At 42.2% G+C, this 18,504-nt stretch overlaps 1 protein-coding gene across 1 annotated transcript in view; it reads left to right on the top strand.

Annotated features, from left to right (window-relative positions):
- Positions 1-10,699, top strand: part of LOC140478588 (probable G-protein coupled receptor 149) — a 44,644-nt gene extending 33,945 nt beyond the window's left edge. The window contains exon 4 of the mRNA XM_072571811.1: positions 10,127-10,699. Within this exon, the coding sequence (XP_072427912.1) occupies positions 10,127-10,699 (573 nt within the window). The remainder of the gene's footprint in view (positions 1-10,126) is intronic.
- The last annotated feature ends 7,805 nt before the right edge of the window (positions 10,700-18,504 follow it).

Below are 18,504 nucleotides of genomic sequence, written 5' to 3'. Positions count from 1 at the left end.
ATGCTTTGTAAATACCCATTAGTATTATTACTATTGATACACTTTATTCTTAATGCAGTCACAACCACGACCAATTCCTGCTCTACGAGCAACTGTACAAATGCATGTCTCCTCGACTTTGACAATTTTCAACCAATGAGATAAAAATAATGACTGCAGATGCTGGAAACCAGATTCTGGATTAGTGGTGCTGGAAGAGCACAGCAGTTCAGGCAGCATCAAGTAGCTTCGAAATCGACGTTTCGGGCAAAAGCCCTTCATCAGGAATAAAGGCAGTGAGCCTGAAGCGTGGAGAGATAAGCTAGAGGAGGGTGGGGGTGGGGAGAAAGTAGCATAGAGTACAATGGGTGAATGGGGGAGGAGATGAAGGTGATAGGTCAAGGAGGAGAGGGTGGAGTGGATAGGTGGAAAAGAAGATAGGCATGTAGGACAAACCAATGACTGCCTTATCAACAATCCTTCAAACAGGGCAACGTTTTTGTCTCAAATAAAAGCAAAATGCTGTAGATGCTGGAAATCTGAAATAAAAAAAACCCAGAAAGTACTAGAGAAACTCAACGGGTCTGGCAACATCTAGCATTTTTTTAAAATCAGAGTTAAAACATCAGAGTTAATACTTTGAATCTAATATGACTCATCTGACTAGAAATGTTATCTACGTTTCTCTGTCCACAGATACTGTCAAACCTGCTGAGTTACTGCAGCACTTTCTCTTCTTTCTATTATAAGTTTCCTCTCGTCTCCTGAAAAAAAACCCTTTATTTATTTTTCAATTTTGATTACATCTCCTCACTGCTCCAGCGAAAATGTCTCAAATTTCTTTCTATAATAAAATTGTCTCTCATTTCTGGCAAATTAACTTAAATAGAAGGGAAAGAAGCTTAAAACAAACCAACCAACATTGAGCTGGCATTTTTACATCAAAACTCATGAATGCCATTTCTGTTGTCATTAATGGAAGTTCTAGTGGAAGCAGAAATTCTAAAGTAAGAGTATATCATTGTCACATTGTTCACAGCTGGGGGAAGAACTCCAAGCTTATCTGCTTGCTTCAATGATAATTGCAGAGAATGTTTTGAGGAAAAGAATCACAAAGCCACTGAAAGTATCAAGTCAAGTCTTGCTGTTCCCATACAAAGCTCTGAGGATTCTGTCAATTGTAATGCCGATACTAAATCTGTAAGACTTGGTGGCACGATGGCTCATAGTACCAGGAACCTGTGTTCAATTCTCGCGTCAGATGCCTGTCTGAGTGGAGTTTGCACATTTTCCCTGTGTCTGTGTGGGTTTCCTCCCATAGTCCAAGGATGTACAGGTTAGGTGAATTAGCCATGCTAAAATTTAGGAATGAACACCATGGGCAATTTTAGGTTAGATGCATTAGTCAGGGGTAAATGTAGGGAAATGGGTGTGGGTGGGTTACTCTTTGGAGGGTCGTTGTGGATTTGTTGGGCCAAATGGCCTGTTTCCATACTGTAGGGATTCTAAGATTCTGATTCCTTATTCATGCTATCGTGTGTGTGATCATCTTGGGCAAAGATCCCAGGCCAATAATGGAAATCAGCTTAATTTTAGAACATATACCAGTGTTCCTTGCTTTCTTCAAGGTCATCTTGATGGATGAGGAAGAAACAACATGTATATATTATTCACAAATCCATGCGTTCAGCTTAGTGTTAAAGCCTGCAATAAATCACCCAGCCCAGGTAAAACTGAAACCTCACATATGTTCAGCATCCTTTTAAATTCTGTAAAGCTGTGCAGGTTTGTAGGGTAAAACAGCATGGAAAGAGACCACTTAGCCCAATCATACTATGATACGCATAAGCTATTTAATTAGTGCCAAGCTTTTCCCCGTGGCCCCGATAAATTTTCACCTCTTCAAATAGATTTCCAAATTCATTCCGAAAATTAATATTCAAGCTGCCTTCAATCAGCCCCAGAGGCAATGATTTCCAGATCATAACAACTGCAATGAAAGATTATCTCATCTGTCTTTTGCATTCTCTGTAAAATGCTTTCAATCTCTGTCATCTCATTATTGATTCTTTTGGCAATGAAAATACTTTCTCCATACTGACTCCATCAAAACCATTTTTGTTTCAAGATTTTGAAAACCTTTATTGAAACCCCCCCCCCCCCCAAATCTTGATTGCACTCAGAACAGTTTGAGGATATGTGTGCTTCTCTTTTCCCACAAAGGGAACAGTAAAACATCTTTTTCTACTTTTAGTTCTTAAGGTCAAGCTAAGTCAAAATGTACAACTCAGTATGTATTCAGAAATTAAATAGGAACAAACCTACTGCGGTCCAAAAGAGTAAAACTCAAAAAATTCTCAGCAGATCTGATATCAAGACTGTGCAGAGAGAAGCAAAGTTATTGGTTGAAATAATCCCGATAAAAGGACACCATGTGAATTCTGATCTCCGTTTCGCTCTCTACGGATGTTGAGTATCTCCAGCTTTTTCTGCTTTGTTTGAATTTTGACAGCACCTTTCTTGAACTCAGGACATCCTAAGATGCCTCACAGCCAAATGAAAACTACTTCTGAAGTACTGTCATTGTTGCAATGTAAGAATAGGTAGAAACCAATTTGTACGCAGTAAGATCCCACAAACTGCAATGAAATAAATGACCTGATGACCTGTTGTAGTGAAATGTGTTGAGCAAAACTGCCTTGCTCCTTTTCAGGAATGCCATGGATATTCTTACCATCACCTGGGTGAGTACTGAGGACCTCAGTTTCCTACTGAACAAAAGAAAGCATCAGTCAGAGCAAATATTCATATGATGTTTACAAAGCTGTAGACTCATAACACCCAGGAACAGAATCTCCTCTCGTGCTGATTATAGTAGGATCAAGCCTTAATTATAAAGGGATATCAATGTTGAAGCTGTTTTTTTTTCACCTTTGCCAAAGAAATGCTTACATTATTCCGAAATTTGAAAAATGAAAGAAGAAAGTTGATGTGAGATGAAAGGCTCCATGCAGCACTGAACCAGTTTTCAGTCATCTCAGTTAGACAGATGGCTGTTCATAGCTGTCAGACTGCTCCAGTAGCTGTCATGCACTATTGACAGCATCTCTCCCAGGAGATTGGCAGTCAGTGAGCTATTCTTTTTACATCAGCCATTTATCTCCAGAAACTGTTTGTCAAAACTTCACCTTGGCATTCAGAATGTGCAGCCGCCAAGCAGCAGAAACCGAGTCATCTTGACATCTCAGTGGGGCGTGTGTTGTCATTGGCCTTCTAAATCATTTGTTACTGCATGAATGAGAGCTGTCAGATTGTGAAGTGAAGGATGGAGACTAATTGTCTCCACTCTGCAGAGACTTCACTCTTAGATGCAACTTCTGAAATATTTAACACAAGGACAAAATGAAACTTGGGAAAAAGAATGAGAAGGATCTAATTTAAAAAAAACACAGTTTGAACTATACACTGTATTCAACTGAGCACTGACTTAACTCAGTTAACAGTAATCCTGGCTTTCTGCAACCTATTGCTCCAGATCCACACATAGTTCATGAAAGACCTATGTGCCACTTCCAATCTTAATCAGACAAAGCCTTGCTGAAAGTAATTAAATGACTTACTTCATTTAAAATAAAACTTTAATCAATGTTGCACTAATGAGGAAATGCCGTAAACGCCCAACATTTTATCAATATAGGGCACAGTTTCAACATTTTGAAGTTGTGAACTGAGAGAGCGACAGTGAATGATGCTTTATTCAGAAAAAAAACATAGGCAGGTGAGTGGAATGGGTGGCAGATGAAATTTATTGCAGAAAAGTATGAACTTGTTCATTTTGGCTGGAGGTTCACAGAGAAGCAATGTGAAACAAAGGGCACAATTCCAAAAGCAGTGCAGGATCAGAGAGACCTGGGTTTACATGTACATAGATCATTGAAGGTGGCAGGGCAAGTTGAGAGGGTGATTAAAACTTAGGAGGATGAGACTATTCAGTCCTTTAAGCCTGCTCCATCATTCAATAAGATCATGGCTGATACTCTATCTCAATCCTATATTCCTGCTTTCTTTTCATCTTGCGGCCTTTAAAACCTCAACATGTATCAATTTCTTTCTTGAATATATTGCCTCCTGCAATAGCGAATTACATGGGTTGACCATCCTCTGAATGAAGAAATGTTTCCTCATCTCAGTCCTTATGATCTATCTCATGTCCTCAGACTGTGTCCTTAAGTCCTAGTGACCCAAAAGGGAAAATCTCCTTCCTACATCTAGTCTGTCCAGCCCCATTTGAATTTTAGATGTTTCAATCAGATCCCCTCTCATTCTTCCAAACTTGAGTGAATCCAGGCCCAGTCAAACCAATATGTATTCATATCACAATCTTGGCATCACAATTATCAGCTTAGTGAACCTCTGCTAAACTCTATTTCTGGCAAATATGTCCTTTCATAAGTAGCGTGACCAAAGCCGCACACAATTCTCCAAGTATAGTATTACCAAAGCCCTGCATAACTTCAGTAAGATATCTCCCTTACCTGATTGATTCATTGGCAGGATAACATATGAAGAGCAACTCGATCAATTGGAGCTATATTCATTGGAGTCTAAAAGAATAGGGGAGGATTTATAGAAACCTATAAAATTCTAGCAGGGCTCGACAAAATGAAAATAGGGAGAAAATTCTCAATGACAAGGGAGTCCAGGGTTATAGTTGAAGGATATGCAGTAGGCCATTTAGGACTGAGAAGAGGAGAAATGTCTTCGCCCAGAGAGTGGGGAACCTGTGAAATTCTGTGCACAGAAAATAGTTGCGGCCAAAAAATGTGATGTTTTCAAGAAAAAGTTCGATATTGTTCTTTGGGCTAAAGAAATCAAAGGATATGGGGAGAAAGCAAGAACATTGTACAAGGTGGATGATCATATTAAAATGCAGAGCAGGTTTGATGGGCTAAATGCCTGTTCCTGTGTTCAATGTTTCTATGTTTCTGTACTTCTGAGCTCGAATCCTTTTACAATGAAGGCCAATATACCATCAGTCTTCTGAACTGTTTGCTTCACCTGCCTCTCTACCTTCATTGAGTGCAGTACAAGGACACCCACATCCCTTTGTACATCCACACTTCCCAGAACACTATGATCCAAAGAATAAACTGTTTTTCACTCTGATGTGTGCAATTTCATATTTATCCACATTATCTCGACCAATGCAACTTGTTTGATTGCCCTGTTTCCTCCTTGTGTTCTTCTCACAACCCACAATCCCATCTAGTTTTGTGCCATCGACAAACATGAAAATATTGTATATGGTTACCTCATGGAAGTGATTAATATACATCATAAATCGTCCTGAAGCCTGACCTGCTGTGATTTTCTAGCCCCTAAAGGCTGTGCTTGTTAATTGTTATTTGGTTATTTGTTTATTTAGATGATTTGATAATGGGTCTACTTAACATGTTAGCTGGATTTGTGGTGCTGTGGTAGTATTCCTATCTGAGCCAGGAGGCCTGGGTTCAAGTCCCATTTGCTGTAGAGGTGTGCAATAACATCTCTGAATGGGTTGATTAGAAAATATTTTGGAAACAAGCTGGGTACCTCAAACATCTGTTCTGGTTTTGAGAACCTCACTCAAGAGTCTGCACATCACAACCTGAGCCACCTCATAGAAATACCATCTGTGTTCTTCCACATGGCGTAGAGGGGTTTCCTTACATGCCATACATTATTCCAAATGTAGCCTTACTAAAATTTGATACAGCTGCAACATTTTTATATTCTATACCTTCTTGACTACCTTATCCATTTGTGTTGCCACTTCCGAGGAACTGTGGACCTGTAGGCTTAGATCCCTCTATATGTTGATCCTACTAATGGTTCTGCCATTTCCTGTATACCTGTACTTCCTGCCTGCATTTGATCTCCCAAAATACATCACCTTACATTTTTTCCAGATTAAACTCTATCTGCAATGTATCTGCCCAAGTCTTCAATTTATCTATATTATGCTGTATTCTCTGGTAATCCTCCTCACTCTCTGCAGTTCCCAATATTTGGGTCATCCGCAAACTTATTAATCAGGCCACCTACTTTATCCTCCAAATCATTGATATGTACTACAAACACTAAGGTTCCCAGTATCGTTCCCTATGGAAAAGCACTGGTCATAGGTCAGAAAAGCACCTTTTCATCACTACTGTCTGTCTTCTATGACTAAGGTAGTTCTGTATCCATCTTGCCAGCTCAATGTAGATCCCACATGACTTCACCTTTTATATCAGGCTGCCCTGAGGAACCTTGTCATAGGCCTTAATAAAGTCCATATCGACAATATCTACTGCCCTGCCCGCATTAATCTTCTTTGTCATTTCCTCAAAAGACTCTCTCCCCCCCCCCAACAAAGCTATGCTGACTATTCCTAAAAAGTCCATGCTTTTCCAAATGTAAGTAAATCCTACTCCTAACCCTTGCCCAATAATTTCCCTACTGCTGACATAAAGCTTCTCCCTGCCGTATTTTCCCGAATTATTCCTGTTGCCCTTCTTAAAAAGAGGAACAACATTGGCTATTCTCCTCTGGGACCTCTGTGACTCTCTTCACCCACCTCCCTCAGCAGTGTGGGATAGTTCTCATCAGGTCCTGGGAACTTGTCCACCTTAATGCTTTTCAAAATCCCAACACCTCCTCCTTTTTTATATTCACATGCCTAGAATATTAACATACCCCTCCCAAAACTCATCATCCATCATGTCCTTCTGTTTTCTGAGTACCAATTCAAAGTATTCATTAAGAACCTCATCCACTTCCTTCGGCTCCAAGCCTGAAATCCCTTCTTTGTCCCTTTCCCTAGCTATCCTTATGCTCCTTATATAATGTCAAATGCCTTAGGATTTTCCTTAATCCTGTTTGCCAAACACATTCATGATCCCTGTTTTTCTTCCCAAATCCTCATTTGAGTTCTTTCCTACCATCTTTGTATTCTTCAAGTGCTCTAGCTGTTTTCAGTTTCCTAAACCCTTTGACTAAACTCACAAATTTTCTTATCATCTATGATTCCTGAATTTTGCTGTCCTCATCCTTCATTTGCACAGGAACATGTTGGTCCTGAACTCTCATCAACTAGTGGTTAAAGGATTTGCATGTGCCAAATGTGGATTTACCTTCAAACAGCTGCCCCCAATCCACACTCTCCAGTTCCTGCCAAATAATTACGCTATCCCCAAGTTAGTACATTCACCCAAGCATGACTTTTATCCTTATCCATAAGTAACTTAAAACTTATGGAATTATGTTCTCTTTTCCTGAAATGCTATCCCACTGAAACTGATCACCTAGCCAGGCCAATTCCCCACTACCAGGTCTAGTATAGCTCCTTCCCTAGTTGGACAGTTTATATATTATTTCAAAAAATAAACTGTCCTGGACACAGCTAATAAGTGCCCCACAATCCAAACCCCTGGCATGAAGCAAGTCCCAGACCATATAGGGAAGTTAAAAGCAATCACCAAAACAGCTCTGTTTTCATTTACTTTTTTCCATCATCTGTCCATATATCTGTTCCTCTATCACCTGCTGGCTGTTGGTAGACCCTCAATCAAAGCCCATCAAAGTGACTGCATGCTTCTTATTCCTGAGCTCTATCCATATGGCCTTGCTGGATGAGCCCTCAAGATGTCTGCCCTTGGTCCAGCTGTGATATTCTCTCTTATCCCGTAGTGCAACTCCCCCATGTCTTTCACATCCCTCTCTATCTCATCCAAAGCATCTATTCTTTTGTTAAGCATTTCTATAGAGTCACAGTTAAGCCAATTCTTTTATCTTGTCTGTATTTTAGCTGTAGTGTGAAAATAAGGTGTGTTTTGCGTAACATTGAATAGTTTGACCAATCAAATTGCATCTGGAATGCAATGCCTTACACTTAGCTTTAAAATAAGAAAACATTAATGTCTAGACTATCTTAATATATTTTGAGGGGGTTTGGCCTTGTCCATAACAGTTGGTACCAATATGGACCCCAGCTTCTGGCTTCTCACACTCCCCCTTCTGAATATCCTGTGCCTGCTTAGAGACATCCTTGACGCTAATACCAGGGAGGCAACACACCATCCTAGAGTCTCGCTTGTGGCCATAGAAACACCTGTCTGTGCTCCTTACTATAAGAGTCCCCTATAAATACTGCTTGCCTATACTTTGACCATCCCTGCTGTATGGAAGTGCTAGTTGTGGGGCCACTGATCTGACTGCTGCTGTTGCTTTCTGCTTGGAGGCCATCCCTCCCAACAGTATCAAAAATGGTCTTCACATTTGAGAGGAGAACAGCCACTCTGTCTCCAGCTGTGTAGCCCTTATTGGTGATGTGACCAGCTCTGTGAACATACTATCCACCAGGTATATCCTATACAAAAGAGCAGGACAAATCCAACACAGTCAATTAATAACCAGTCTGTTCTTGATCATCAATAAAGTGAGGAAAGGGGTCATCAATATTGTTGTCCAGCAGCTCTTCCTTAGTAACCTACTTACTGATGCTCAGTTTTGGACCCATAGGGTCACTTAGCTTTGGATCTCACTTCAACTTTTGCATAGGCCTGCGTTTGAGATTGACTAGAGTAACCATTAATTAGCCCAGGCTGTGGAGCGGTTTGACTGCCTGCCTCTCTTCTATACCAAAGGTGGATAGTGGCCAGCTGTGCCTCATCACAGACCAGGGACCCGGGTTCGATTCCAGCCTTGGGTGACTATCTGTGTGGAGTTTGCACATTCTCCCATGACTATGTGGGTTTCTTCTGGGTGCTCCAATTTCCTCTCACAATCCAAAGATGTGTAGGATAGATGGATTGTCCCATAGTGTGTAGGATTGGTTGGTTAACTACTGTAAATGTAGAGTTATGGGGATAGGGTGGGATGCTCTTTCAAAGGTCGGTGCAGGTTTAATGGGCCAAATGGCCTTTATCTCCACTATTGGGATTCTATGATTCCATTCCATAATTCAATGTCTTCGCTCGAGTGTCCTTGGAGGGGAAATGCTCAGTGCCCACAAATACCTTTGAAACTTTTAGAATGAGATGAACACCATAGGGGCAGAGATTCATTATCTCCCTCATAAATTCCACTTTGATTTGTTCCCTCCTAGTTTTCCCTCATCTTTTTAATCTTTGTTGTTGTTACGTTGTCCCTGGTCGAATTTGGTGGATTGGGTGATCTGGCCAGGCCTTATAAAAGAGAAGCTGGGTTCTTAAAATAGAAAGAAAAACTAACTGGTGTGATGGGTTTGAGCAGGCTGGAGAGCCTCCTTGTCAGCTTGCTCTTGGCTTAGCTAAAATCATCATCTATAAGGCGACATAGTGAACCATTGAGGCAATTGTACCTCCCAACTGCTTGCAAGTCTTCCTATAGCTCCAGCTATGAACAGATCCACTTGGAGAGAGTACACATGGCGTCTTTCAGTACCCTTGATGCGTTTAAAGACAGGTGGTCACCGCAGGGGCTAGGATTCATTGTATCCAACAATAACACTATTTTGATCTCATCCCATCCTTTGATTTTCACTTATTCATTTTGCTGTTTGCTCCACTGCCCCTCATGGGAAGTGTTTGCAATTCATTAATTAAATAACTTGGTGGTAGGGTTTTGAAAAACAAAACATGGAGAACTCTTCTCCACTTGGGTGATTTGCTTCTGACAGGGAAAGAGTAGGGAAAATAAGGATGTAATCTGGCGTTTAATCTATGGATTTACATTAAAACCTTTGTAAAACGCTGAAAGCATTTTGCTGTCTCATTCAGCAAATGGATATCAGTCTATTAAAACAGTTCTTTTCCGATTCTCTTTTGTTTTGACAACCTTTCCAGCAGGTTTAATAGTGTTAGCCATTAATAGTTATTAAAGTTATTATTATTTTAGATTTTAGTTAAGATCTCAGATGGATAGCCACAAGCAGGAGCTATGCAGCAGCGTGTGATGAGGAACAGGTAACCTCTGAGCTATGAATGCCCACATATGATTCAATAATTCACAGTATTCCACCACAAACTTCTATACAGCTCCAACGACAATTTTGGGATGAACAGGTTCATAGCGAGGAAAGCGTGTTGCTCTGTCATCAAGGAATTACTAATGACGATATTGATGTTTTTTTTGTCCTTACACCCAGAGAACAGATGGATTGTCTATCCCACTGTGTGCGTTTCAGGGAACGGTCTCGCTGCATGCTCCGACCACCGGCAAGACCCTCTCCTTGTCCACCTACGAAATCAGTGGGGAGGGGTGCAAGATAACTCCAGTGGCCAAGAAGGTCGAGGTGTATCGCTCCAAGAGTGTGGGGCATGAGCCCAGTGCTGAGGACATGCCAGGCTGCCTGGCTAACACCAGTGTCAAAATCCACCTGGAGGTGCTGGAGATCTGTGACAACGAGGAGGCGCTGGACACTGTGTCAATTGTCAGCAACATCAGCCAGTCTTCGGCACAAGCTCGCTCACCATCCTTGCGCTACTCGCGTCGTGAGAACCGTTTCGTCTCAGTGGACCTGGCCGAGTCGGCCTCCTACTCACTGATCATTCCCACCGGCCACTCGGGTAGTGACATCAGCATATCGATCCCAGACACAGTGGAGGCTCACAGACAGAACAGCTGCAAACAGCACCACGACAGATCCGGCTACCAGGAGGAGATACAGCTTCTGAATGAAGCTTATAGGAGACAAGAGGAAATATCTAATAATTGCTGAGGGAGCCTGTGTGTGTATGTTTTGTGTGTGTGCCATGTATGTCTGTGTGTGTGTGTGTGTGTTTACCTCTTACATTCCACCAAATCTTACTAAGGGTAAATTCAAAGTGAGGTCCAGATCTGAAGGTCCATTCCTGGTCAACATTGAAACATCTAAAACAAAGGAAACAGAAAACAAAAACAGAACCAATTCTGAAGAAGGGTCATGGCACTCAAAAGTGATGCTCTCCACAGATGCAACCAGATCAGCTGAGTTTCTCCAGCAATTTCTACTTTTTTGTTTCAGACATCCAGCATTTGCCATTCTTTGTTTTATTACTGTCAAATTTTCTAATTTTGGTTTACTTTGAGTGACTCATATTCACAGCTAACTCACTCTTAAGATGAAAGGTATAATTACTGTCCCCTTCCTTTATTTTACACTTCCTCCAAATCTACAGATTTATGGGCATGAGTTTCCTTTGTAATCGCATCCAAATACAACTGTCATCTTAACGCAAACTGATTACATGGCTTAAGAGATGGCAAAATATTGTTTGTCATTGTTGCACATTACTAAAATACATCCTGTTACACCAGTGGGAGTTATTTGCAGCTCAGGCCAGTCTTTAGGGTTGTTTTGAAACAATATCTATTAACACTACATTATTGTTAGACCACAGAACAGCATGTTCCAAGTTATAGTTTAACCTTGTGGCAGAACACCAATATATGACTACAAAGGACATTGTTATATCCCAGCATAGCGCAGAGGCTCATCTGCACACGCCCAGGCATTCTCAATCTTTGTCCACTTTCTGGACTCACAAAAGTGACCCCAAATTTTAAATGCATCCTTCCTTCAATAACCTTGCTTGGGGAGCCATTTCTCACCATTGCAACTTGACTTTCATTACCACCAGTTTCGCTGGGACAGAATCCTTTGGTCTCCACTATTGAATATTGTCAGTGGTGACTGGAAGGATGTCCAGGAAGTTTAAAACCAAAATGGACTCTTCCAGGGGAGGCACCACCGGTTGACTATCTGCCAGTGGGAGGTGACTCAGGACATCTGCATTAACCATTTGGTTTCCTGAATGGTGTTCTAGCTTGCACTTGTACGAACTGAGAATATGGGCCCAACACTGAATTCTACTGGAAGCTATTGGCTGCACCGTCTTGTCTTCCATCAGTACCCTAGCCGGGATTTATGGTTGGTTACTATGGTGAAGCTTTCTCACACCAAAGATGACCGCCAAACCGTCCTTCTCTATCTGAGCATATTTGCATTCGGCATCAGACAAAGTCCAGGAAGCATATGCTTTTGGGCATTCCTCTCCATTGAGCAACCAGTGAGCCAACAGTAACCCGCTACCCTACGGGGAGGCATTGCATTTCAGCACTACCAGTCATAGTGGGCCAACACCTTAAACGACAAAAGTAACTTTTGCACTTCCCTAATGGCATGACCATTTCCAAGGCTGACCCTTTTTCAATAGCAGGTACAAGGGTGCCGAGATGGAGGCCGGGTTATGTATAAATTTTCTATAATAATTCACTAATCCAAGGAAAGATTAAGCTCAGGTACAAACGTGGAAACTGGGGCTCCTTTGATTGCCCTCACTTTCTTTTCCAATGGGTGTAACCCCAGTTTTGTCAACTCTAACTCAAACAGGTCACTTGGAGTACCCAGAACACACATTCTTTTCTTCTAAGGTGTACGTCCTTCTGGGAGAAACAATTAAGCACTCTGTCCAAGTTGTGCAAGTGCTCTTTATTGGGGGCTTTCCTGTTATTAATATGTCATCCAGATAAATGGTAACTTGGGGTAGCCCTTGTAAAATTTTATCCATGGTTTACTGGAAAGGGGCATAGGCCGATGATGCCCCAAATGGCAGCCTTGCATATTGATATGAACCCTTTTGTGTATTAATTGTAGAGTATTTCTGGGACTCTTCACAAAAGTGAACCAAGCTGTCAGGCTTCGTTATGGTTGGTGCTGCCCATTCTGCAAACTGCACTGGTTTGATGATTCCTTTGCTCTGCAGCCTCCTGATTTCCATCGCTACTCTTGCCCCCCCAAGGCAAATGGAACCAGGTGGGTCATGCAAAATCTTGGAATTGCTTCCTGATCAACAAGTAAAGTAGCTTTGGCCCCTTTGATAGCCCTAAGCCCTTTCTGAAAAACTCCTCGGTATTTCATGAGGACTTCACCGAGGCAGCCATTTTCTAATCAAAATATTTTGAGCCAATCTAGGTGAATCTTTCTCAGCCAATTACGCCCGAGCTTCTTGCAACCATCAGAGGTAACTGTACCAACTACTTCTCATAGGAGACTGGAACTGAAGTCATACCCTTAATTTGCAACATACATTTCCCGGTGTATGTTCTCAGACTGGCTGAGGTCTTGTGCAAACTCAAGGGTTGTAGACCTGAGTGAACCATGTTAACGACAGGTTCTGCAACCACAGATACAGCTGCTCCATGTGACCTCCATGGGAACTGCGTGACCATTTAACCAAACATTAATTTTGATTAGCTCTAACTTGGTCATCACTAAGCAATATTTTTGTTCCAACTCACATGTAGGGGGACTTTCCAGGGTGTGCACTCACCTGGGTACCGGCCTATGAGTTTTCTTGTTCAGTTCAGGCCTTATAGGACTCCCTTGCTGTCTCGGGTCTGCATACTGGCAGCAACTGCAATGGCTTGCCAGCCCGGGTCCTGAAGAACTTTTCAGCTACTCGGCCGGGCTCAACTTTGTTGTGGGTTCTGCTGTGGGCTAGCCGTGGGCACCTCTGCTCAGGATAAGCCCTACATGAGGCTCTGTGATTGCCTATACTCAAGTAGTGTCCCTAGTACAGTCAGACCAGTAAGGGAGTCCACTTCCATTGGGATGCCCTGTAGCTCCCATTCTCCACTTGTCATATTTTCTAATGACAGAGCCAGTTGTAGTGCCTGCTTGAAGTCCAGTTGAGCTTCAGCTAGTAGGTGCTTCTGCATGGTTACATCATTAATCCCATATACCAAACAGTCTCTCAGCATCTCATTCAGGGTAATCCCAAAGTCACATGCCTCTGCTAGTCATCTGATTCTTGTTAAAAGTCCTGATATGGAATCCCCCAGTTCTCTAACTACTGAGTAAAACTGATAGCGTCTCAGAATTAGAGGTGGTTTGGGGTTGTAATATTCCATAACCAACTCCGTCAACTCTTAGAAGGTGTTAGTGTCTGTGCTTCTGGGAAAGTTAAGCCCCTTGTAACCAAAACTGATGCAGGTCCACTAACAGTCAAATGGATTACTTACTGCTTTTCACCTGCCCAATGTCATTTTCCCAGAAAAAATATCACGTTCTTTCCACATACTGAGCCCAGTCTTCAACAGCAGGATCAAACATCAAGATTCCCAAATAAAGGCACGATGCCAGAAATGCCTAACCCAACTCCAAGATGACTGTTGTGAACAAATATTCTTCAGGCATATACGCTTTCCCCCATTACCACTGAAGTGACGGCACAAAGGCCAGTGTCCCATCACCAAGTCACCCTTTATTTACTTGTACACAGTACACTGTCTATGGCAAGCCAGTTCAATGTCAGTCTGCTGAACAGATGAGATTGTTTACATTTTTTTTTAGAGGACTTTTCTACACAGTACACTGGCTGTAGCCAGCCAACTCAGAGTCAGTCCCCTGAACTGAGGAGATTGTCATCTTCTGTTTATATTTTTTTTGGTTTTTTTTCTTTCCAGTACCCATACAATGTGTATGCAGGTGTAGGACACAATGAAGAACAACTAATGCATAAATCTTTATTTATATTCCACCACCAGGAAGGAAACACCCAAGCAGCCAGTGACAAGCAGTGCTGTTCTCAACAAAGGGCAATGCTGAGTCATCAAAAAGATAAAAGGGGGTCGGGGCAAAGATTAAATCAAAATAGAGTTGGAAAGGAAATAAAGCACTCCACACCCTGTGGTGCCCACCTCTCCCTGAAAATCCCAAGGGTATTGGCAGATACCATATGGTTCTTCCCTAGGGACACCCTGGCCCGCACGTAACCACGGAAGAGGGGCGGGCAATCAGACATAGTGATGCCCTCCATGACCAACTGTCTGGACTTGTTTATGGCCAGCTTGGCCAGGCCCAGTGCAGACCCACGAGGAGGTCCTCTGACCTACCCACCTCCGCCACACCGAGTGATCTCCTGTTTATATTTTTTTAAAATTATGACACAGATCCTGCTCCCTCAGAGCCAGGTCTCAGAATGAACAGAACCTCTTAGACTCCTGTTTCTATTTTTTTTGTGTTTTTTGTTCTTATTTCAGGTGTAAAATACAGTGAATGAACAATAAGTGCATAAGTCTTTATCCATGTTCCACCACCAGGAAGAAAGGAAACACCCGAGTGGCCAGTGACAAGCACTGTCCTTCACATCAAATAATGCTGTGTGATCAAAACAGTGAAGGGGAGTGTAGGGACTAAATCAAAATAGAGTTGGAGGGGGAAATAATGCACTCCACTCCCTGTTGCGCCCACCTCTCCCTGAACAACTCCAGAGTGTTGGTGGACACCACGTGCTCCTTCTCCAAGGACACCCGGGCCCTAACGTAACCCCGGAAGAGGGGCAGGCAGTCGGCTCTAACGACCCCCTCCACGGCCCGCTGCCTTGGCCAGGTCCAGGAGCAGGAGCAGACCCACAAGGACCGCCTACCGCCTACCGCCTACCGCCTACCGCCTACCGCCTACCGCCTACCGCCTACCGCCTACCCTCTTTCTCCCCCAACGCTGGGTGATTTTCTGCTTATATTTGTCAGCCAGGGCTTTCCTGATTGGTCGAGATTAACAACCCCAATCAAGGATCTCATAGTCAACAAGATCCAGCTGGTTCCAATCACTACAAAATCCCATGTAAGCCTGACCAGGTAAGGATGGTAAAGTTTTGGGTTTATTTTTGGATTGCACTAAAAGAGGAAAAGTGAGTCTTTTAGTTCGCAATTTGTCTACTGCCATACTGCTAATGACGGATAGATGGCTGCTGTCTATGGGATTATTCTCAGTCTTTCCAAGCAAATTAGGTATTTGTTTTTAAGTCATTGTCGCATCATCTATCTCTGGCAGTCAAATCTGGATTTAGGAAGATGGGAACATTGGAACTTGTGAGGGCTATTCCACCCCTTGAGTCTATTATGCCATTTAATTATGTCATGCTTAATCTATATAGCAACTCCATCTGAAGAAGTCAAATTGGACTAAGAACATTAACTCCTTTTCTCTCACCAGAGATGTTGCTGGGCTTGATGAGTTTCCCCAGCAATTCTTTTTCTTATTTCAGATTTCAAGTATCTGCAATATTTTGCTTTTAACAGTAACTCCATCCACTGCATTGGATTCATATTTCTGATTGCCCTTTGCTGAATAAAGACATAACAAATAGCGTAGCTTGATAATTTCCTGATGATGTGATTTGCATATTTAAAAGCCCTTTTCTATGAAGAAGTGCTTCTTGACAGCTCATAGAGTCATAGTGTCATATAGCATGAAAATAGACATAAGAACATAAGGACTAGGAGCAGGAGTAGACCATCCCGGCCCTTGGAGCCTGGTCCGCCATTCAATACGATCACAGCTGATCTTTTCGTGAACTCAGATCCACTTACCCGCCCTTTTACTGTATCCCTTAATTCCTTCATTGCTCAAAGGTATTTACCTTAGCTTTAAAAACGTTTACTGAATTAGCATCAACTACCTCACTGGGCAAGGGATTCCATAGATTAACATAAGTGAAGAAGTTCCTTCTCAATTCAGTCCTAAATCTGCTCCCTCTAATCTTGAGACTCTGCCCTCTTGTTCTAGCTTCACCTGCTGGTGGAAATATCCTCTCGACTTCTTTCTAATCTATTCCCTTCATAATTTTATACATTTCTATAAGTTTTCCCCCTCAGTCTTCTGAATTTCAATGAATATAATCCCAATCTACTCAGTCTCTGCTCATAAACTAACCGCCTCAACTCTGGATCAGCCTCGTGAACCTCCTCTGCACCCCCTCCAGTGTCAGTACATCCTTTCTCAAGTAAGGAGACTAAAACTGCACACAATACCCCAGGTGTAGCCTCACTAGCACTTCATTCAGCTGCAACATAACCTCTCTGCTTTTAAACTCAATCCCTTCAGCAATGACGGATTAAATTCCATTTACCTTTGTAATTACTTGTACCTGCAGACCAACCTTCTGTGATTCATTGACAAGGACACCCTGGTGCCTCTGCATAGCAGCATCTTGCAACTTTTTACCATTTAAGTAATAATCCTTTTTTTTACTATTTCTCTTACCAAAATGTATGTTTTCGCATTTATTTTACATTGTATTCCATTTGCTGGACCTTTGTCCACTCACTCAATGTATCTATATTCCTCTCCAAAGTTTCACAGTCCTCTGCATACTTTGCTCTGCCACTCATCTTAGTGTCATCTACAAATTTTGACACCTTACACATGGACCCCAACTCCAAATCATCAATTAATGATTGTGGTCCCAACACCAAATCCTGAGGCACACCACTGGTCACTGATTGCCAACCAGAATAGCACTCATTTATCCCCACTCTTTGCTTCCTCTTAGTCAACCAATCCTCTATCCATTCCAAAACTTTACTCCTAACACCATGTATCCTTATCTTACGCAGCAGCCTCTTGTGCAGCACCTTGTTGAAGGCCTTTTGAAATCTAGGTGCACCACTGGGGCAGCACGGTGACTCAGTGGTTAGCACTGCTGCCTCACAGTGCCAGGGACCCAGGTTCGATTCCTGTCTCGGGTGACTGTGTGCAGTTTGCACATTCTCCTCATGTATGTGTGGGTTTTCTCCGTGTGCTCTGGTTTTCTCCAACAGTCCAAAGATGTCCATGCTAAGTTGCCCATAGTGTCAGAAGGAAATGGGTTGGTGTGGACTTGTTGGGCCAAATTGCCTGTTTCTACGCTGTAGGGAGTCTAATGTAATCAAACGTCCACTGTTCACCTTGCTTGTAATGTCTTCATCGAATTCCAAAAGATTTGTCAAGCATGACCTGCCCTTTGTGAACTCATGCTGTATCTGCCCAACTGGACAATTTGTATTGAGATTCCTTGCTACTTCTTCCCTGATAATAGACTCAAGCATCTTCCCCACTAAGCAGGTTAAGCTAACCGGTCTATAATTCCCTATCTTTTGTCTACCTCCCTATTTAAACAGTGGGGTTATATTTGCTGTTTTCTAATCTGCTGGGACTGCCAGAGTCCAGCGAACTTTGGAAAATTACTGCCAGTGCACCTGTTATTTCTCCCGCCATCTCTTTTAGTACCTTGGGATGCATTCCATCAGGGCCAGGAGACTTATCAATCCTTAGCTCCATTAGCTTGCCCAACACTACCTCTTCTGTAATAATGATTGTTTCCAATCCATACCTACCTTTGTCTCTTTGTCAATTACTGGCATGTTGTTAGTATCCTCAAATGTAAAGACCAATACAAAATACCTGTTCAGTGCCTCAGCCATTTCATCATATCCCATAACTAAATGCCCTTTGTCATCCTCTAAAGTGCCAACTTTTACTTTAGCCACTCTTTTTCATTTTATATATTTATAGAAAATTTTGCTGTCTTCATATTCTGTGCTAGATTTTTCTCATGTTCTTTCTTACTTTTTCTTTATAGTTCTTCTTGCGGCTTTCAGTTGACTTTTAAAGGTTTTCCAATCTTCTAATTTCATGCTGTTTTTGGCCACTTTGTATGCCTTCTCTGTCAATTTGATAGCCTCCCTTATTTCAATTGACACCCATGGCAGATTATCTTT

This window comes from Chiloscyllium punctatum, chromosome 6 (genome assembly GCF_047496795.1).
Source record: "Chiloscyllium punctatum isolate Juve2018m chromosome 6, sChiPun1.3, whole genome shotgun sequence".
Taxonomy (NCBI): Eukaryota; Metazoa; Chordata; class Chondrichthyes; order Orectolobiformes; family Hemiscylliidae; genus Chiloscyllium; species Chiloscyllium punctatum.
The sequence above is the reverse complement of the archived record's forward strand: the minus strand, read 5'-3'. Positions and strand labels throughout refer to the sequence as shown.